Source organism: Periophthalmus magnuspinnatus, chromosome 17, assembly GCF_009829125.3.
Source record: "Periophthalmus magnuspinnatus isolate fPerMag1 chromosome 17, fPerMag1.2.pri, whole genome shotgun sequence".
NCBI lineage: Eukaryota > Metazoa > Chordata > Actinopteri > Gobiiformes > Gobiidae > Periophthalmus > Periophthalmus magnuspinnatus.
In genome coordinates this window covers 2,580,039-2,603,215 of record NC_047142.1, presented here as the reverse complement: position 1 = coordinate 2,603,215, position 23,177 = coordinate 2,580,039, and the positions used below count along the sequence as shown (strand labels likewise).

General features: G+C 40.0%; 2 protein-coding genes across 2 annotated transcripts in view; both read right to left on the bottom strand.

Moving 5' to 3' along the window:
* Window positions 1-6,452, bottom strand: part of LOC117385012 (tubulin beta-2A chain-like) — a 7,136-nt gene extending 684 nt beyond the window's left edge. The window contains exons 1-4 of the mRNA XM_033982231.2: window positions 6,212-6,452; window positions 5,815-5,923; window positions 3,670-3,780; window positions 1-634 (exon numbers count right to left, since the gene is read on the bottom strand). The exon at window positions 1-634 is cut by the window's left edge and continues 684 nt beyond it. Coding sequence (XP_033838122.1) covers window positions 1-634; window positions 3,670-3,780; window positions 5,815-5,923; window positions 6,212-6,268 — 911 coding nt within the window. The 5' untranslated portion in view covers window positions 6,269-6,452. The remainder of the gene's footprint in view (window positions 635-3,669; window positions 3,781-5,814; window positions 5,924-6,211) is intronic.
* A 7,855-nt stretch (window positions 6,453-14,307) lies between these two features.
* Window positions 14,308-23,177, bottom strand: part of LOC117385237 (solute carrier family 22 member 23-like) — a 111,047-nt gene continuing 102,177 nt past the window's right edge. Inside the window, exons 9-10 of the mRNA XM_033982508.2 lie at window positions 20,777-20,900; window positions 14,308-18,601 (exon numbers count right to left, since the gene is read on the bottom strand). Coding sequence (XP_033838399.1) covers window positions 17,170-18,601; window positions 20,777-20,900 — 1,556 coding nt within the window. The 3' untranslated portion in view covers window positions 14,308-17,169. The remainder of the gene's footprint in view (window positions 18,602-20,776; window positions 20,901-23,177) is intronic.

The window sequence follows — 23,177 nt, the reverse complement described above, 5'->3', positions numbered from 1 at the left end:
TCGCAGGCCGCCATCATGTTCTTGGCGTCGAACATCTGCTGGGTGAGCTCGGGCACGGAGAGGGCGCGGTACTGCTGGCTCCCCCTGCTGGTCAGCGGGGCGAAACCGGGCATGAAGAAGTGGAGGCGAGGGAAGGGCACCATGTTGACGGCGAGCTTGCGCAGGTCGGCGTTGAGTTGCCCGGGGAAACGCAGGCAGGTGGTGACGCCGCTCATGGTCGCCGACACCAGATGGTTGAGGTCGCCGTAGGTCGGGGTGGTCAGTTTCAGCGTGCGGAAGCAGATGTCGTACAAAGCCTCGTTGTCGATGCTGAATGTTTCGTCCGTGTTCTCCACCAGCTGATGCACGGACAGAGTGGCGTTGTACGGCTCGACCACGGTGTCCGACACTTTGGGGGAGGGCATGACGCTGAAGGTGTTCATGATGCGATCGGGGTACTCCTCGCGGATCTTGCTGATGAGGAGGGTGCCCATGCCCGAGCCCGTGCCTCCTCCGAGCGAGTGCGTGAGCTGGAATCCCTGCAGACAGTCGCAGTTCTCCGACTCCTTACGCACCACGTCCAAAACGGAGTCCACCAGCTCGGCGCCCTCGGTGTAGTGACCTTTGGCCCAGTTGTTCCCGGCTCCGCTTTGACCTACGAGAAAAACAAACACCTCAGCTCTTCGTTTTCATTTCACTATAAAACATTACACGCGGGAGTCCAGGTCGGCGCAGCGAGGTAGACGGACGAATGGCGGTCGGCGAAATGAGGTTTGGGTCGATATGATGATTCTTTGATGAGCTCAGGGACGCACTTTACCTGCTGTTTATTCTGTCCGTAAACGTCACATCAGATAAACATTGAGTTATTCTACATCACGCGTGTCAAACTCAAGGCCCGGGGGCTAAATGTGGCCCACCACGTTGTTTTATGTGGCCGCGAGAAGGTGAATTAAAAGGCATAACTGTCATTTTAAAATACGTTTATGCTGCTTTAATGAACGTGCACATTAAACATAAACTAATGAGGTTTCCCCAACAAGTGCAACTGAGAAATATTTGCGAATAATGATCTCAAAATGTTCAGGAAGAAAAACCTGTATATTTTTTGCGGTATGAGGCGAGGTCGGTTGCGAAAGACGCCAAACACGGAGCTAAGTATTCAAACACACTTTTAAAAATGTCAGTTTATCAGGAAATACGCACAGACATGTAATATTTTCACCTTGAACAAGTACTAAATACAGTTAATAACAAGGTAAAAAGTAGTTATGTTTATTTTACGTGACATTTGATTAAATATAGTGACATTTATAAAGCTGCACAGTCACATCTGGCCCTTGATGGCGGCCATTTTGTTGACGTGGCCCTCGGTGAAAATGAGTTTGACGCCCCCGTTCTACATCATAGTGTTGAAACATTACATTTTTACGTTACTTATAGGGTGTTTTTTCTGCACTATATTCACTACTGCAACTATATTCTTCGTATTTTTACTGTGGGACAAATAAAGGTTCTCTTTTCTTGTCTCGGACTTACAGCTTTTTGTATTTTTGAAGTATTAAGTATAAAAGAAGGTGCTTTTGTAGTGACTATGACTGGGTTGAATTGAACGGACATCGATGGTGTTTAGAATCTCATCTACGGTAAAGAAACTGGAAATTTTGGGGTTTCAGACGACGATATTCACATTACAACATTGTACAGCTCAATTATATTTAACGCAGATGGAGGAAGCTAAAGTGGATATCGTTAAAATGCAGATTTGCGTCGTGATACAGTGAGTTTTTGAGGCTAGTTATTAATAAAAACGATCAGGTTCTACGTCTGTGCATGTAAATTTTGGATATTTCATCTGGAATACGGCTTTATCGAGGTTTAGAATCTGGAAAACGCCAATAAAATTCATTAATATTCCATGAACGAGGTCAAATTTAGCATTTTTTTCCCCCAGGATTAACACATTTATCCAGTTTCAACACTAGTCCAGATACTTTAGTCAAGCCTCACACAAGCACAGCCTCATATTTATGTTGAAACAGGCCACTATTTTTCTTTCAGATAAGCAAAAAACGCAAATATGTGTCTTGTGCATGCGGCGCACTTTTGCTCCCGCACACAAATTACTACTCGCTGGTACGACAAAGCCCGGGCGAGCGTTTTCTCACAGAATGAAAGTCGACTGTAAGCACTTTTCTCTGCTGCGTCTCGTTCGGGGATGAGCTCTGCAGCAGCCCCTCCGTAGACCTGGATTTCGCTGAGTCACTGCCGGAGCTGTCTCATTCTGACACAGCCGTACGTGGGTCTCAGTACTGCAGTTTGTACTACGCATGTGTACTTCTACTACTAGCGCTCATCGAGATTCACAATCATGTTTTAATAAAGCAAGAACAAAGACGTAATTCATAATCGACGTGTAGTTTATTAAGAACGCTTCACGGTTCGTAACTTTAACTAATACCCCTAAGCTCTTAATTAAGTAGTTACTAACTGTTTGTTCATTATTAATTAAGTCTTAGTTCATGCTTTATTAAGGCTAAAAGGTTAGGTTAAAATGGCGATGATTCAAAGTGTGTATTTTCTAGATTTTGGACACTTTAAAACACCGTTCACCTTAATAAATCATTTTTTTTAGTGTTGTTCTGATGTTTTTATTGTATATATCTGCGTCTAAGACAATTTTATTTTTAAGCATATTGTTTTTAACTTTATGCATGTCCTTATTTGTGTTTATTCAGTGTTTTATGTTGCACTTTATCACCGGAGAACGTTCCTAGTTTGTGAGTTTGTGAGTCTTTTTATCTGATCTGATATTAGCACAACATTTTACTATTATTATTATTATTATTATTATTATTATTATTATTATTATATTACTATTATTATTATTATTACTATTATTATTATTATTATTATTATTACTACTATTATTACTATTATTATTATTATTATTACTATTATTATTATTACTATTATTATTATTATTACTATTATTATTACTATTATTATTATTATTATTATTATTATTATTACTATTATTATTATTATTATTATTATTATTATTATTATTATTATTATTATTATTATTTCAAACATTTCAGATTGTCCAGCTATATAACTTTTCAATCTAGTTTAAGTTTATTTATACAGCGAATTTAAAAGAACTTCAGCCGATCAATCTGCTTCACGTAAAACTCAACAAAAAACCAATACTGTATTTTCCGGACGATAAAGAAAAAAACACAGTTAGTTAATTGAAAAAGTGAAATTATACGCTTAAATGTGACCTGAGTATAAGTCGCACCTCGGCCAAACTATGAAAAGAAAAAAAAAGTGCGATTTATAGTCTGGAAAATACGGTACACAGACGACAAATGTAGAGGAAAAAACAATAAAACACGAAGATAATCTGTTTAGCTTGTGTTAAATGCCAGGGTGGAGACGTGGGTTTGGTCTGCGTTAAAAAACTGAGAGGATCGGACCAGCAGAGGGCCACAGAAAAGGCTTTGCGTCACCTCTCGATTTGGGCACAGCAGCAGGAGCGTCCTCACATACAAAGGACCCATAGAGCGCACACATTTAAACACAATCAGAGCTTTAGTGTGTGTGCCAAACTCTACACCGCTGCACAATTATCGGACCTGACACAAATGAACTCAGCGTGTCAACAAAATGCCTCACCGCACTCACCGAATATAAAGTTGTCCGGCCGGAACAGCTGCCCAAACGGACCGGAGCGAACCGAGTCCATGGTGCCGGGCTCCAGGTCCACGAGGATGGCCCGAGGAACGTATTTACTGCCTTTGAACGGAGAAAGAACAGATAAAAGTACACATAAAACAACATTAACAAAGACGTGCAGCGCATTGACGGAAAGGTATAATGGTAATAACGTATGTGCTTCGAATCCATGGGTCCAAAATGAGGAAAATTTGGACTGTTGCCATAGAGATTAACATTTAAAAACAGTTATTATATCTTTTGAACGGGGAAAAATCTTCAGAATTTTAATACGAAGCTAAAACTGATGAACAAAAGCAGTAATTCTAAGTCATTTCCCAATTTACCGCTGTTTTTATCCTTTAGTATTTGATTATTTTTGGTTTAAAGCTGCAAAAAAACGATAATTTTAGTTGTGAAATAGTACATGATTATTATATTACATGTGCGCTGACATTTTTTAAATAAATTTTGAGAAAATACGGGGACTGAGGGATTCAAGACAGACTGGAACGTCCACAAAGAAAGTAAAATACAAATAGGTTTTTGAGTTTTTATGCTGTTTTGATTGAATATGCAGGTGTATTTGTTGTAAATGTCCTTTAGCGTGCGTTTAACTATAAGATTAAATCATTATTCAAGCTACACCAGCTAATCTTTGCAGCACGAGCTTAGACCTGATTGTATTTTGGTTTCGAGCTCGTGGTGATTCAGTTTTAAAGCCACTGCAGTCGTCCACATTCACAGTCGGCGCAGTCCCGGGACGTCGCTGGTCTTAACCCAGTTCTTCAGCGTTAGCCTCTGCGTGGATGCTGCATTTCTTATTATAGACCGAGTTAAAGTGCTGAGGTGGTTAAAGTCCAGACTAACAAAGACGTCGTTTCCTTCTGTTTTACATTTTAACGAGGCTGTTTTTTATTGTTCAACGCGCAAGAAAACATCCAGCTGTGGGTAACGTAATAATAATAATTGTCGTTTGATGATTTAGAAAAGACTTTACCGAGGTTTATAGCAAAAGACGAAGTTTAAAATCTGCCAACTGGACAGATCGTTGTGGCAGTGAAGACGTTTCGATGCTGATCTCGTCTCGTCTTCTCTCCTACGACGATTTGTCCAGCTGAAAATTCGTCTTTGCTGTGGATCAAACCTGGACGACTGAGGAATTACACACACATTTACCCCCAGTTTGGATAAAAACAAAGACATACTGTGCTTCTGAATACTATAGTCATCATCGGTGACACCCGTGAATCATTATGTTACATTTTGGAACATTTTAAATCGACTTCCAGGTTGGAAAACTGCGGTGCCGAATGCGGTTTTCTGAGCCGATTCCTACGTGCCTCTTTACAATACAACGGTGTAACGTCATCAAAACAAAGTGCCACACACCGTCGGCCCCTCGAATGGATACCTAGAGGTCACGTTAGCGTTGAAAAGGGGGAGGAGCTTGCACAAATCACTCTAAACACAACTTTGAGTGCGTTAGAATTGCTGTATATCGTGGTTAAACGCTCTAAAAAGTTGATTTTTTGCGCGATATGTCTGTTTTAATAAAGCCTGTAGAAGCAAACGACACAAATAGCTGGATGTTTTGGACGCACACGCCACTAATCTGCGTTTATTTATCAGCGTGGGCCAATGTTGCGTCCTCTTTGCGAGCGATAATGGCAGTGAACCGTAATTTAGCAGCAGTAGAGACTCTTATCGTCCACACATTGAGCCACGTTAGCACTTTAAACGCCGGTCACTCTGTCGTGCACAGCTGGCCGTAACACAAGATGCATTTACTATGACCTTCATCGTGCCACGCCATTAAAGTCAGACAGTAAGGTGACGTGCTGGAGGTGGTGGTGGTGGAGGTGGGGTGAGGTGAAGACGGCTGAGACTGCGGGTACCTGTGCTTCCTATAGACACACACAAGAGGAGACAAAGCGATACAGAGCGATTAGAGCAAACTTTGGCCGTCGTCATGACTCCCACAGGCCAATGACAAGGCCCGTGTTAAGCTGAATGGCATGAGAGAGGCTAATACAGGAGCTTTGGGAGGTCAGGTTATGCAAGCAGCTCATGGAAGCACCTAAATATAAGAAATAGAACCAAAAAAACACATACCGGATGCTTCATTGTAGTACACGTTAATCCTCTCCAACTGCAGTTCACTGTCACCTTGGTAACTGCCAGTGGGGTCTATGCCATGCTCATCACTTATCACCTCCCAGAACTAGAAGATGAGACAAAGTGGAGTGAAAAGTCGTTAATTTCACATCAGTACAGCTCACGGTTAGCCAAAAGAACATGTTTAACCGTGTTGCGTAATTGGTTCGTTGCGCAGTTCTTTTACGCATGAAAAAAGGGCACGTCTGCAGAACATGCCCCGCCCAAAACGTGGCTACAGTTGACAAAAAATAACATTTCGAGGCGCTGATGTCCAGATGGCGTACTAGCAAAACGTTTGGATGGGTTTAATCTCAGTTTTACGCATGAAATTATTAATAAACCGCGTCTGTACCTTCGCGCCAATCTGATTCCCGCACTGCCCGGCCTGGATGTGCACGATTTCCCTCATGGTTTTAGAGTTGTTGATGCAGCAGGGTGGTGTTGTTGTGTCTTCACCGCTGTAGCAACGTGGTTCTGCGACGTTGTGTGTCGGTAACAGCTACGTTTCAGTGGCGTGGGACCGGTGAGAGAGCCCGAGGAACGCGACGCTGTGGTCAGATGACGCTGCAGCATCCAAGCGTCTCAGCCAATAGGAGCGCTCCGGTTTGATGCAGTGGTCCACAGAATCATGCAGTCTCATCATCTCTCCTCGCCCTGCCTGCTGCATGACCTCACCCAGGCTGGACGGGGAAAAAAGACAAATCATGCATCTTTTTTTTTTTACGTTGTCTACACAGAAGTCGTGCGTAAATTCCAGCCGATTGTGCGTCCTGTCAAGAAAAATAACATCTACAAACCCTCGTTGAGCGTGAATAGTGCTGACCAAACAAACTTGTCTGGTATTGTTTCATGCGCAGAGGAGGTGTGGGAGAAAAAGGGGTGTGGGTCTCTTGTGAATAGGCGAGATTAACAGAAAAAAATGTCTAAAAAACTCAAAATATGACAGTAATAGAGTAGCTGCTTGGTGAAACTGTGTGAAGGATAAATACTGTGTGGCCCAAAAGTCACTGACACTTTTAAATCTTCAGTCGCTCCTATAATTCTTAAGTTAAACTCACCAAATTTTAGCAGTAGATAAAATGAACCTTCTGACATTTTTGGCGATATATACGGTTATAATTGTTCACTTACACTTGAACTTATCATTACTTAAACTAGGGGAAGTAAAAATGACCACATTTTTAAGTGTCTGCTATTTTTTACTTTTATTTCATTTTTTAGAGTTTATTTTCATTTTTTTATTATCATTTGTCTTTTTTCTGTGATATATATATTTTTTTCTTTTTTTTCATTTTTTTCTTTTAATTTTTTTCTGTCATTTTTTGTGATATATACTTTTTTAACTTTTATTTCATTGTTTTATGTCTATTTAAATTTTTTACAATTATTTTTATTATTTGTCTGTTTTCCGTAATTTTTGAGATTTTTTATTTTATTTTTTTAAAAAGTTTATTTCATTTATTTATTTTATTTATATTTATTCTATTAACCATTCCGCCATTTTGTGTTTGTCCCTGAACAGCCCGATCCAACACACTGTGCGTCACATTTAAATCATTTCCGGCTTATGTCTCTTATTTGATCCTCGATATCACGTTTTAAGTCGTTTATTAAGTCGTCTGAGGTTTATTCACAAACACCTTTTCTTTAAGATCGTCCCACAGGAAGAAATCAGGACTAGTCGGGTCTGTGGAGATCACACACTGCCCCCTGTCTTTGAAAAACACTTATTATTCCTTTAACGGCGTTTACGCTCGGGGCATCTCTGGTATTGGGTCAAATTTGACCCATGTGACTCAAAGTTCCGCTGTACAATGAGGGTTCATTCCTCGGTGCTGTATTTGCTCAGATTAATGTGGGAAGAGTCGTTCTAAACGCTCTGGAAAAATAAAATAAAAATATGTAGAAACAAACGAGTTATGATGTTTTTTCCACTGTCAGTGACTTTTGGGCCACACTGTACTTGTTTATTCGAGGAGCCTCATTCGTCTCTTCCTGGGGTTCACGCTCAAAGTAAAAGCCTCGTGCGATATGTTCAAGTTCAGTCATAAAATCACATAAATAATCAGCTGTATCTATAATTATCGTGTATCCTCATAAAGAGACAATGAAGAGGCTGCACTAGCACTGACTCGTGATTATCTGCAGCTCCTGGGGTTTAAGGACAGAACATTCAGACCAGAGAGAGGCTTTTTAGGTTTAACCCAACTGGATTTACACATTTGCACACGAATAATTTACACTATTTTTGACCGACTGTTAAGTTAAACTGTTAAAATCCAGCTCAGATGTTTACACTTCCTGTTTGCACACTACATTTTATCAACCATTTCTGCAAACTGTTTTTACTTCTGACAGTTGCACAAAAAATAATTATCACGTGCACATTATCTGCGAATATGTACAGAGAGTATAACTTATATTTTTCATAGTTTATATTCTGTATGTTTGTGTTTGATTATATTTTTACATCCTTCTCTTTATCTTATTATTTATTTTATTCTTCATTGCAACGTAGGCCGGATGTGGGACAGAAGACAACAGCACGGGTGTGGTCCACAAGTTTTATTTTGTTTTTCATCAATTATCAAAGTGCAAAGTGCGTTGTGCAAATGGAGGTTAAAGGAGCAGCGTCTCCTCCAGCTGCAGAACATCACATGATCATTTCAGGCGCCTTTTATCCTGTTCCACAAGGCGAGGCAAGTTTATTTGTACAGCACAGTTCGTACACAAAGTAAGTCAAAGTGCTTTACAGAATAAGAAAGACATTAAAATCACACAAATCAAAACATAAATAATCACAAATAATCATCGTAAAATTAACATTAAAAGAGAAAAGTGCAGAATAAACCCCTTTCAGTCACAGCAGATAAACAGAACAGTTTGAGTCTGGATTTAAACATTGTCAAAGTCGAGGCCTGAGTCACATCTTCAGGAAGAATGTTCCAGGTTTTAGCTCCAGAAAACAAACACTGATTCCTCATGTTTAGTCCTGACTCTGGGACCAACAGGAGGTCGGTCCCTGAAGTCCTCCTCATGTGAGATGGTCCATGTGGCTCATGTGGGAGATGTTCTAATAACATCTCCCACATGGTTTGGCCCTGGTTTGGCCCTGGTTTAGCCCTAGTTTAGTCCTGGTTTAGCCCTGGTTTGGCCCTGGTTTAGTCCTGGTTTAGCCCTGGTTTAGTCCTGGTTTAGTCCTGGTTTAGTGTTGGTTTCGTCCTGGTTTAGTCCTGGTTTAGTCCTGGTTTAGCCCTGGTTTAGTCCTGGTTTAGCCCTGGTTTAGTCCTGGTTTAGCCCTGGTTTAGCCCTGGTTTAGTCCTGGTTTAGCCCTGGTTTAGCCCTGGTTTAGTCCTGGTTCAGTCCTGGTTTAGTCCTGGTTTAGTTCTCTGAGCCACAGGACACATGTGTGAAGTACTTCCTGGTTCTAGTCCTGACCCGAGCAGCAGTGTTCTGGATGTTCTGGATGTTCTGGATGTTCTGGATGTTCTGGATGTTCTGGATGTTCTGTTCTGTGGTTCGTTTGGAGAGTCCAGTGATCAGGACGTTACAGTCGTCTAATCTACTGGACACAAATGCAGGATAAGTCTCTGAGTCTGGTTTTGACAGTTTACCTTAGATTTTTTTACATGTTTTTTAGATGATAAAAAGCTGCAGATGTTACTGATTTGTTGTGGCTGTTAAAGTTCAAGTCTGAGTCCATTATTACCTCGAGATTTCTCTCCTGAGTTGAAGGTTTTAGAGAGAGAGACTGGAGGTGACGCTGACACTTTCTCTATGTTTCTGTGGGACAAAGACGACGACTTGAGTCTTGTCTGAGTTTATCTGGAGAAAGTTGTTTTTCCTCCACACACTGATCTGTTGAATCCACTGGTCCAGATTCACCTGCTGCAGTGAGACATAGATCTGAGTGTTTTCTGCAGAGTTGTGACACATTATTGCTGCGTATTAACCGTCCGAACAGCAGCGTGTAGAGACTGAACACTAACTGGATTAAACTACTGCTCATTAATCGGGCTGTTTAAAAAAATAACACTGGCTCTTTAAAACTATTTATATTCTCTTGGCGTCCAGTGTGAGCAGCAAAGGAACGCAAAACACCAAATAACAACCTGACCAACACGTCTAATGTTCTTGTAATTAGAAATAATCTGCAGCGATTGATTTAAACACGTGAACTTTGGATTTGGAGACACGGTTAAGTCGCGTTTATGGAATTTAAAATCAAAATCTTACATTAGGTTTAGCAAAAGCCGGAGTTTAAATCTGTCAAACTGGACAAATCAACGTTTTGCTGCTCGTTCAAACTTACTGTTACTAAAAATCTTGCCATAAAAATATTATTTCTATTGCTCCGTATTAGAATTGTCTGTAAATACTTTGCATAGATTCACATGTTGTTACTGTAGATGTTTGGATTAAAGTAACATTGTGTAGTTTTTTCTGTTCAAACGTCTCTGCTGTCCTCATGTCTTCCATCGGCCAATGAGAAGGCCTGGAGTTAAAGGGCCCACGTTACGCCGTTTTCTCCATCCATCCATGTTCTTCCTCTTATCCAGGGGTCGGGTCGCGAGGGCAGCGGTCTAAACAGGGACGCCCAGACTTCCCTCACCCCAGACACGTCCTCCAGCTCCTCCGGTGGGACCCCAAGGCCGTGTCCTGGGTCTGGAGTTGTGTTTTGTTTTGTTTTTTTGTTTCATTCACACATGTTTAACACAAAACAAACCTGCAGATTTAGACTGAGCTCTTCTCTCAAAATGAAAACACTCTGTTCCACCTTGTGATGTCATCGTGTGGCGATACAGGAAGTGCTCCGCTGCGTTTTTAAACTCCACGCACCTTCATTTATAGAATCATTTGGATCATTTCAGCGCTTGAATTACCTGAATTACTGAACTATAAAGGTAAAAGAAAACTACCACTTGATGACATCACAAGGTGGAACAGAGCGTTTTGAGCTTTGGAGATGTGACAGAGGAATAAAAACACAACTCCAGGTCTGTTTTTGAGGAGGTAACAACATTATAACACGACTAGAAGCTCATAATAGTCAATTTTGCGTAATATCGGACCTTAAATGAATAAAACGCAGACGTCGCAGCTGATCAATAAATAGTGGTTTATTTTAACAACATGTATGGCTTATATACAAGTGCATTATGTATGTTAAAATAAAATAAAAACATGAAACCAATCATTCTGGAATTACAAATGGTACAATCAATGATTTTTACATTCATTCAAGTCTCCCGTGGAGAGTAGTACGGTTAAAAAGAAGCAAACCTGAAATGTGTGCACTGGGGATTCAAACGTTCACATTAAGCCCCGTTCACACAGAGATACTGGGAAATTACTGGAAATAAAATGCCAGAACACTCAGTAACAACCTGCGTTCAGGGAAAATAGTCAAATACAAACCCCAGGATCATGTAGAGGGTTAATACGAACATTTAAGACCGAAATGAGTCTGAAGCAGCAGGGACAGAGAGAGAAAAAACGGAAAATTAACTCAAAATAACAAAAAAAAACTAAGAAAACTCAACTCAAAATAAACAAAAAAGTATAATAAAAATAATTTAAAAAACTCTCAAAATAACAAAAAATCCTCAAAATAACAAAAAAAATAAAGAGAATAAACAAAAAAAAACATCAAAATAACAAAAAAAGTATAATAATAAATAACAAAAAAAATTCTCAAAATAACAAAAACTCAAAATAACTCCCCCCCTCCCCTTAAAAACTAAAGAAAATAAACTTTAAAAAAAAAAAAAAAAATTACAAAAAAATTCTAATAAAATAACTAAAAATAAAAACTAAAAAAAAAAAAAAAAAAAAAAATAACTCAGAAAAATTAACCCCAGGATCATGTAGAAGGTTAATACGAACATTTAAGACCAAAATGACGAGTCTGACAGCAGCAGTTATGGAGCGAGCGGCGACTTTGTTGTGATTTTTCAATGTAAAGTGAATTGGAGCCAGAGTCGATGGAGCAGGAAGTGCTCCAACGCTCACTTCCTGTTTGAAACGTGGCAGCTAGCAGGTTAGCTATGTCCATTTATCTACTGTAGACCAGGAGTGTCCAAACTTTTCTCATTAAGGGCCAAATATGGATTGACTCGTCGCCGATACAGTGAACACTTCAAATCTGTTTTATTATTACAAGTTAGACTGAACCACTCGACCTTTACATCCTCAATGGGACACATTACGTATTTGAGATTGTCAGTAAGTAGATTTTCAGAAATGTGCGGTAAAAAGTACTGTTTAAGGCAGGGGTGTCCAAACTGTGGCCCCGGGGCAAAATGCGGTCCTCAGATAAATTTTTATTGGCCCTCAGACCTTCAGCTGAACTGGCCCAATTGATCAAAACCAGTACTTTTCACGGCAAATTTGAATAATCCCACCAATATAACCTAAATAAAAATTTGATTGTCGTACAGACCTAATATTAATATTTCCAGTGTTATTTAAAGTTTGAAGTCAAAACTACGTTAAATACACCGTCTTATCCACTGTATTGACAACTGGCCCTCCATGTCAAATATTTTTCAAGATATGGGCACCCCTGGTTTAAGGTAATATGGGCCAATCACCTGGAAGCTTGACGGCCAAGAAAAGTAGGTCTGAGGGCCGCATTTCGCCCGGGGACCACAGTTTGGACACGCCTGCTTCACACAGTCTATGTGATTATCCTGCTTCGTTACAGCGGCGAAAAATGTTTCAACATTATCGTTTTCCGCAATAATCCTCTGTATCGCCATTTTCCCCGTTAGTGTAACCATGGAAACCGAGCGCGTAACTTAGCAAATCGCGTGAGTGTTCTGGCAAATTTTCCGGCTCGATTCACGCAGAAGCCGCCCCCTTGTGTATTCCCGGTAATTCACACAGGATATTACCGGATCAAAAAATGCAGGAAAATCAGGCTCTGGCGCGTTCACACATGACCCTGTTCTGGAAAAATGCAGGAAAATTCCCGGATTATCCTGCGTGTGTGTGAACGGGGCTTATTATTCCACGCTACCGAGCTCGTTCCAGTCAACTCTAGTTATTTACATATTCCAAACCAGCGTATCCCGTCCTCCCCCCAGCAAGTTCCTAAGAGCTCGTCAACGCTGGTGTCAACATTCCTTAACATTTTGAGTTGGATTGAAACCACATGTTTACTAAGGTTTTCCCAGCCGCCGTCGGGAGCTGGTTGTCTTTGTGCTGTCGAAATCTTCACACTGTTTTTGCATGAGGTTTTTGGTGACTTTTTTTTTTTTTAGTTAGTTTGCACATTGAGACGAATATCAACATTCACAGACGACACACAGTTAGACTAATGCAAAAACTACTGACCACCGCAGTAAAGTTCTCCAAGTTTCCAAGATTCCGCTAAAAATCCAGTGTCAAAACCCTGTTCCTGAAGTTCAAAATATGAATGTTCTCGGTTTAAAATATCGATCCAGATTCCCTTTTTTTTTCTTTTTTTTTTTTTTTTGCTGTCCACACAAACTCCAGATCTGACATCACATCATCGCAGGGCTTTTGTTGTGCTTTGTGGCGAATAGCAGCATAAGCGTAAAAACACGGATCGAGCGAAACATTACGACCACGCTGACCTTAAAGGGACGGTACCTGATTTCAAAACACGATGAGTAACAGGTTTAGTTTGAACTTTTAACTTCACCCGCTGAGTCATTTCCGCCATCGTGACATTCAAACTTATCTATTTTTATTTTTATTTTTTTGCTACTTTCTGCATTTTATTTACAAACAGCAGACATCAGATATATAAAGTAAAATATGTGGAATTATGTAGTAAAGAAAAAACATTAAATCACTTATTTAATGTTATAAACTTGTAGAATTATTTACCTTTTTCCTTACTATATAATTCCATATGTTTTATTGTATATATGTGTGTATATATATATCAGTATTTATCGTGGAGTCTTTTTCTTTGCACTAGTGATGAACCTTTTGTTATTTTTAAACACTATGATCAGATTTGAGCTGGAGACGGTGGAATAAATAAATTTTACAAATGATTATAGACACAAACTAACTCAATTCTGCTTTTTATTTGATGCTGTTTGTCTTTTTTTTGGGATAATCTCGCTCTTAGATTGTTGTGTCAGTTGCATAAATTAGTTTCAATATTATCGTTTAACGTCTACACTTCAAAATGTGTAATCGTGACAGGCTGATGTAGTTGTTTCCTTATAGTTCTCACATCTCAGACTGCAACAAGTTTTTTGTTAGTCTCGAAAACGAACCATTATCGAGAATAAACTGTCTAGCATGTCAGGCAGTTTATTTCCCATGATTCTTAGCAGCAATGCGCCTGATTGGATGAAAACTGCAACAATATTAGTAGCATCTGTATTATTATTATTATTATTATTATTATTATTATTATTATTATTATTATTATTATGTTTTTTTTACCAGAAAATAATATGTAAATTCAACAGATTGTACTTTATAATCTTTTTTTTCCTTTTTTATCACTTTTTACCAAACAAAACAACATTAAAATCAGGTACAGACCCTTTAACTCCGAACACGCAGTCACCAAATCGAACTTTTAACCCGCACTTCACTTGACGTTCCGTGATAAACCTGATCCGTGTACGTGGATGAAACACATGTGGTTGGAAATGGAAGTTCGCTGATTACGTTTTCTAGTTTTTAGGCAAGTTTCAGTTGTTAAACGTAGCATATGTCAGTGCATAGCCGACTTCAGTAAAACCAGTTACTTGAATAAAAGCACCTGCTTAGTACCACAACAAAAATAAATGTTTTAATTAAAAATATACGCTAAAAACTCCCTGGATTACATGACGTACTATGAAATGACGAGACCGAGTCCATAATTGGCTCCGTAAATGTACAGTACTGCGTTTTGTTATTATTATTATTATTATTATTATTATGTATTATCAGAATCAATGAGAGCTTCTGTAAACAGTTTCTTCTAACGACATGTTACGCACCGAAAACGCCGCACGCACTTCAAAAATCATCGGCTTTTCGTATAATTTGCGTCACCGTTTTTACATCGTTTACGGTAACTTCCTGTTTTGGGTTTGGTTAGTACGGAGATGATTTGCACGGTTGCGATTACGGACGGGACAATAAACAATAATATCGTTTATCGTGATAAAAAGGGTAGAAAATAATCATTCGTGGGTGATTTTATGTAATCGTCAGCCATTTTATCAGCTGGACATGCAGAAAAATGACTTATCCAGAGGCGAGTCAATGGCGGGGGCAAATGGGTCTGTTGTTGGGGGCCCCAGGGTCTTAGGGGGCCCCCGAATTGGACTCTCTTCCTGTTAATTTATATTCCGGGGGGGCATGTGCGGCTTGTTGCCCCGGGTCTCCAAATTTCATCTGACGGCCCTGCTAATACATAATATTCTCTGTTAAAATTATAATTATTCATATCTACAACTATTTTAATCATTATCGTGACGTATAATCGTAAATCGTAGTTATTTTGGCCATGATAATTGTCACGCAAAGTCTCAATATCGTCCCATGCCTAGTTTGCGATCCCGGTTTGTCTCACAGTTTATGAATTTGACCCCGACGCAAAGAAAAAAAAATGGCGGAACTCAAAAGAAACGCTTCAAATACTGAACGTAATGTCGTGATGGAAGTTAGGGCACATCGTTGGCGAGTTTGGAAATACTGAAATATGTAGAACTTGACTGATGCGTCGACGTACATGTAAATACAATTATTTTTATTTACTAAGCCGGAAATCGCTCGTTCAGGGGCCGTTCCGTCGTCGGTTTACGTTCTGACGCTATGGCGAGGGAAAAAAACATGAATTAAAACAAGGAAATACTGAATCTAGTTCCTGTAACAAACTGATTTTTGGCACTATTTCTACATTTACAATTTTGGTCAGCATAGTGTCTTTTTTTGGCATTGCATGAAGTAAATTCGATTGTTTAAACTTTGTACTGTTAGAAATACTCAGACATTCAGAAGGTAAGGCAACATACACAAACGCAGGTTAAAAATGTACCGCTGACTTGAATTCTGTTTGCACGTGTTCTCCCCCAGTCGCACATGACGTGATTGTGGCTAATTCGATTTTAAAATGACAAATATCATCATCACCGTTGGTCAAAGGAAGGTTTAAAGGCTGGTGATTTCAAATGACTTATTCCAAAAATAAACTCCCAGCCTCTGGCACTCTCTCGTTTCGTTCATTTGGTCTTTCACAGCAGTTTTGACGAATTCTTAACATCAGCAGTGTTGGTAAGTACTGTACTTTTCCACGTTTTGCTCAAAAGTGTCGCTTGGAATGAAAATAAATGTACACGGGATTAAAAATGGGAATAAAAAGTGTCCGTGGTCAATAAACCGGGAACATGGGGCATACATACTGTCTCAATCTTGTATATCAAACAGCAGGGGGCGCAGTGTTTTTCGACATTTTGCGCATTTTCTGGTTAAAAGATGTAATATTTAGCTTCAAATTGTCAATCACTACGGCAACAATCCTAATTTTTCTTATTTATAGCACCAAAAAAGTATTAAATATTTGACTAAATGTTTGAGTTTTCAACGTTAAAATGTAAAACTTTTCCTCGAACGGCGTTTAATATCATTCCAAAAACATTACAAAATAGAGTTTAAATATTTCTAGCTTGTAATTTTAAACTTTTGCAGTGAAGGACCTGCTCATAATGTGATTGCTTCGCCTGGAATATTCCACAGTATTGCATTAAACAAACCCATCTGGCATTTATCTAATTATATGTGTTTTTATTGGGGAAAAAATGCGTTTTTACTGTGAGTTGGCTCGCCTCTACACAGATTTGATGTGTAAATTTGTTTGGTGGCGTCTCCGTGAAGATGCCATCAGACTGTCGCATGAAAACAAATAAGTTTAAAGCCATACTGTGGGATATTTTAAGCTGAGGAAAGCAGTAACATGGCAGCGAGGAGAGGCGAATCAGGCATCAGAAAAGTTAAATAGCACAGATTTAAATAGGTTTTTCAGCTTTCTGATTTCCTAAACGTCGTTATTTCGGCCAAAAATATCGAAGTACAACACAAACCAACACTTGCGGATAAGAATTTTAGCTCAAACTCGTCTCCACGGTCACTCATCGGCTGCAGGAATGGACACGTTAAGAAACATACAGCAGATTTTTCTACGCCTCCTCAACGACGTCCGAAACATTGGCCAGTTTATGCTCCCCCCTTTTTGCTTTTTTGTTATTTTGTGTGGCATGATTTTACACTCCCCCTCCCCAAAAGTTCCCCCCGAAAAGCACAAAGCAGCGTTGTGCGTCCGACACTAGATCAAGAAGGTGACACTCCGGCCACAATGTCGCTTTCTGTACTGGCGCTGTCCCGTATTGAAAGCACACCAGAGTCTATGGGGGAGGAGACGGTGCGGTCCATTTCAAAGTAAGAAGGGTTCGCCTGCGTGGAATCCGTGAGCGGAGGAGGGGGGAGGAGATCTAAGGAGGAGGCGGTGGTGGTGGTGGTGGTGGAGGAGTCGGGGTCGGCCTGAACAATGTCTGTACCGTTTTGGGTTGTTGTTTCTAGCGCAGGGGAAGAGTTCACAATGTCTGTAACGGGGAGGATGGGGTCGGCAGGATGTTCGAGCGGGGGAGTGAATGAGTCTATTAGAGATTTTTGGTCAGCGGGAGGAGGAAGAAGAGGTGAAGGGAGCGTTTCTGGGGAAGTTACTTCATTAACGCAAGAATAGGTGGGGTCGTTTTCTTGGGGAATGACTAAAGACGACTCCCCGGGTGAAAGTTGATCTATTATTTCTAAATGTATGTCTGGAATGTTGACGGTAGTGGTTATATTTTCGGAGTCTTTTGGGGGGTCGTTGTCATGCATAGTAGGAACAGGAGAGCTCTCCGAAGGTGCGGACGCGGGTTCGGGTTCGGATTTCAGTGCAATTTCGCCGTCTTGAGCCAGTTCCGGTGATTCTAACGTGGAAGTCGGCGGGGGCTCGATGACGGGCGTGGTGCTGATTAGCGAAGAAGGAGGCACGGGCGACGAAGCGGAGGGATCTCGCGGGGATGAAGGCGGCGTTTCCGGGTCTTTGCTCGGAGAAAAGCTAGTTTCGTTGACTTCGGGGAGATCGGAGTTAGCTTGCGTCTCCAGGGAATGCAAAACTATGGCGGGGGGCTCGTCTGCGCTGGCCAAAAGAGGGTCCGTAACGCGAGACGCTTTGTGCAGCGGAGTGGAAGACAATAAGTGCTCTCTGCTAGCATGTACCACTGCGTCTTTACCCAGCGCGATAGGCGTGGTCAGGGAGGAAACCGAATGCCCGTTGGGGTCTTTCTTCAGCTCGGGGTTAACCTGATGCACTTCCATGAAAACGGGCACGTCGGCGGTTAGATCCACAGCGGACGACGCCGTGGAGTCCATGGTGGAGACTGCGGTGGCGGCGGCTACGTGTAAAGGAGTATCCCCCACTCCCACCCGGGTGTAGTCCCTGCTGGTCTCGGCTTGACCCAGGAGAAGGTGCTGCTCCCCGGGTTTGCGCGGGTGGAGCAGAGGCTGTCTGGTGTAGCTTTCCCCGTCCGCCAGCGTCTCCGGGAGGGGCTGGTAGCGAGTCTCGGGCAGCAGGAGAATACAGATGATGCAGATGAGGGTGCAGCAGGCGAAGATGATGTGGTGCAAGAAGTAGCCCTTTTGGTTGTGCAGCTCCATGATGGGGGCGGTTAGCATCCCGAACCCAGCGCTGGCCAGGACCAAACCGAGACCACCGCCCCTAGAGGAACACAAATCACTGTTAGCTGCAGTTATAAACAAATACATACCAACCACACATAAATCAAATGTTTCTGCGTTATAATCATTTAGTTTAATTAAAGGCAAAACGCATCCAATTATACGGTTTCAACACAACATCTTGAAAACATTAGAAAAACTCTGGAGGTCTCATTCTTCTTGTCATTTTAGCACATAGCACCAGGGAGTGCTGCAGTACAAACAAAGGCACTCCCTTTTCTTGCAGTCCTGTCAGTTGTAGCGCGCTTTCGCCACCAGATGGCAGCACGAGCGCATGGGATTTTCACACAGCTACAGATAAAGAGTCTCCACAGTCCTACGTCACGTGCTCTCAGGGGGGAAACGGCAAATTCAGACACGCTGCAACGGTCATGAAACATCTGTGATTTCTTACCGTGGTTTAACAAGAGGTGGAGCTGTTAAAGTGTCTGCAGAAGAATGTTATGATGTAATGAGTTTGGAATATTACTGTTTCACTGTCGTCTCTCGTATCATGTGAAGTGCAGTAGAAATAACACGGATTACCTCAACATGTGAAACTCAACACTTTCCATAAGCTTCTCTCGAACATGTGAACTTCTCTGCTTATTTATATGAAGAGTAAAGTAAGTAGAACAAATTAAACACGTATTAAAACATTACCTGGCTCTGTTGAGTTAGTTGTGATACATAAATGTGAACTTTACGTCTAACTTGCTATGGAAAAAAGTCAAAAGTACTGCAGTAAATACACAAAATGCAAACTTTTATGTCGTTTAGGTACTACGTTTTTCATCAAGTATCACCACAGAGACCTGCTGTCGACTGATTTAACACATTTTTATGCCAGATGCCCTTCCCGTCAAGTTTGTATTTGTTTAAGAACGGGTCGTTTTTTTGTACTTTTAATGTTCCAGATCTAAAAATACAATGTTTACTTGTGCTGCATTCAAGTTGTTCTTAAAGCTTCCATCTGTGTAACTGTATTTATTTATATTTTTTAACAGTAAATGGCAGATGTGTTGTTCCCCGTCCTCTCACCTGGTCTTTGTTCAGACTCACCTGTGCTCTCTGCTCTTCTTCTGCCAGGCCAAAGCTGACACACAATGAGACAGCAGTGACGTAGAGCGCATCTAGTGGTGACATGTGGGAATGCAAAAGCAAAGACTCGGCCAGTCTAAGTACAAATAGTAGCTTTAAAGGTCCTATATTACGCAAAACTGACTCTTGTGAGGTTTAAGTCGTGTTATAATGTTGTTAAAAGCATCAAAAACAGACCTGGAGTTGTGTTTTGTTTCATTCACACATGTTTGAGCGGTTCAGAAACGATTTATGACGAGAAAACAACAAAGGCTCGTTACGTCGCCCAGATCGCCTCGGGGTCCCACTGGAGGAGCTGGAGGACGTGTCTGGGGTGAGGGAAGTCTGGGCGTCCCTGGTTAGACCGCTTCCCCCATGACCCGGCCCCGGATAAGAGGAAGACAATGAATGGATGAATGTTTGAGTAACACTTTATTATTAGTCTGTTACATCTCCAAAGCTCAAAACGCTCCGTTCCACCTTGTGATGTCATGAAGTGGTAGTTTTCAAGTTAACACCTCCTTTTACTTTCAGCCCAGTAGAGATTGTCACTTATTCCAGGCCTGAAATGATCCAAACGATTCTAGAAATGAAGGCGTGTGGAGTTTAAAAACACAGCGGAGCACTTCCTGTATCGCCACTTGATGACATCACAAGGTGGAACAGAGTGTTTCTTTTCAGTCTGAGACAAGAACTGAGACTAAATCTGCAGGTTTGTGAGTTAAACATGTGTGAATGAAACAAAAAAACACAACCCGGGGTCTGTTTGTGACGAGGAAACGACATTAGAACATCAGAAAACGGCGTAATATTGTCTCTTTAAATCATCATGTCGAGAGTTTAAACTTTACCGGGTTCATTTTGTCTCACTTTTATGGTCTTTTAACGCACATAACTGTTCAGAATTCGTCCGATTTGTCCGGTCCCAGCTCCAAGGACACCTGGAGCACAGCTATAATCTATCTCCCTGCTGTGTTTTATCGAGGCTCCTGTGTCTGTGTGAATGAAGGACATAGTAGATCCACTTAAGAACAATCCAATTTCCCCCTCCGCCCACGCCGCCCCCGCCCCCCCGAAGCGCCCGTGGAGCAGATACCTAATGACGGTGGGGGTGATCTCGGCGCAGAAGAAGATGCTCAGGTTGCTGACGGCGTGGGACGAGAACATGCCGATGATGGAGAAGGCGATGGAGAAGTTCTTGTTCAGCGTCCCCGAGCTGTCTGCAGACACAGCACGGGTCACAGCGTTAGCACGGGCTGTTAGCGTCACGCACGGAGCTAGCGTGGTCACAAAAGCATCGTCTATGATCTATACCGGGTTTACATAACGTACAAAGACCACGCCGACGCTGAAACAGACAGGAAAGATTTAGAAGTCGATACAAAGCTCGATACCACAGTAATTTACTTAAAAAAAGCTAAAATATAATGGAATTTTCAACACAAAATAATCCCGGTTTATTAAATGCTACTTAAACTCTTATATTCGTTCTGATATTTCAAAACCAGTAAAAAAAATTCTGAAAAATACAAGTTTTCTCCTATTTATGTGTTTTGTTTAAATGCTTCTACTGTTCATTTTGCGTTTTTAATCTTTTAACTGTATTTATTATTGTATCATATTATGCAAAATTGACTTTTGTGAGTTTTAGACCCTGTTCTAATGTTGTTACGTCATCAAAAACAGACCTGGAGTTGTATTTTTTTTCATTCACACATTGGGTTTTTTTGTTTCATTCACACAAACCCTGCATTTTACTCAAACTCAAAACGCTCTGTTCCACCTCGTGATGTCATCAAGTGGTAGTTTTCAAGTGAACAGCTCCTTTTACTTTTTGTTCAGTCGAGATAAGCGGCAATTCCTGGTCTGAAATGATCCAAATGATTCCAGAAATGAAGGCGTGTGGAGTTTAAAAACACAGTGGAGCACTTGATGACATCACAAGGTGGAACAGAGCGTTTTCAGTTTGAGTAAAATGCAGGGTTTGTGCGAATGAAACAAAAAAAACACAACTCCAGGTTTGTTTTTGACGAGGAAACGACATTAGAACAGATCAGAGAACAGTGTAAAACCGCTCCTTTAATAACAAAAAACACAATAAAACCATAATATTTTGAAAAATTGAGTTAAATTTTTCTTATTTTTGTCACCAACTTCTATATTTTCCACAGATATTATCAACGACAATAACGCAAAGTGGATTTGATCAAGAACGGAAGGTAAATAGTCACACTTTTATAACACAATTCACAGACACTGGGGGCGAGGGGGAGTTAAGTGTCTTGCCCAACGACACAACAACATCATTTGTCTGCAGAAATTGGAATCGCACCACCAACCTGTGACCTGTCAATGCACAAACGCTCTACCAACTGAGCTCCTGTCGCCCACAAATGCACCGTATTTATGTTTTGATCGCAGAAAAAAACACATTTGGCTTTGGAAAACTTGAATTTCCTCGGAATAAACTACAAGAATCAAATGACGTTTTCAAACTGCACTTCGTCTCCGTACGGGATTATGGGAATGTGGTACGTGGGAATTTCTCTTTTACTCCGCCCTTTGTTTTATTACAGGTGATGGATTTAAAACTCATCACTGTTCCTCTATGAAAAAAATAGTTTGTCCGTCGCTGTCCGTTAGAAGAAAACAAAACCGTATGAAGTTTATCTTTAAGGAAAACTTCAAAAACTGACGGAATACCTCACATATTTGTTAATCATTGAAACTGGAACATTTAATCCCAGATCACGTGACCGTTTGAGGCTAAGAAGAGGCTTTGAGCTGTTTTACTTCACAAAAATGGAATAAACTCCAAAGAAAAGCAAAACTGGACACGTTGATAATCTGATATCAAACTTTTCTATATGTTTTATCTGGATTTGTTTTTGCTTGTTTGTTTTTTTTTCAGTTTGTGTTGTATTTTAAACAGGGCGCCCATGAGAAATAAAGCCCAGGTGCTCTCATTGAGTCCCCCTGTATAAATAATAAATATAAATAAATATATAAATATAATATAAATAATAAAGATAAATAATAATAATAATAATAATATAAATAATAATAATAAAATAATAATAATATAAATAATAAAATAAATAATAATAATAATAATATAAATAATACAATAAATAATAAGAAGATACAAAATAATAATAAGATAAATAATAAAAAAAATAATAATATAAATAATAAGAAATAATAATAAAATAGTAAAATAAATAATAATACGATAAATAATAAAACAAATAATCATAATAAGATAAATAATAATAATAATAATAATAATAATAATAAAATAAATAATAATAATAAGATAAATAATAATATAAATAATAAGAATAAGATAAATAATAAGACAAATAATAATACAACAAATAATAGAGATAAATAAATAAATACATAAATAAATACATAATATATAATATATATAAAATCTGTTTTTCTATTTACGAAGTGTTAATATCCAGATTAAATTGAAATACTGACTATAAATA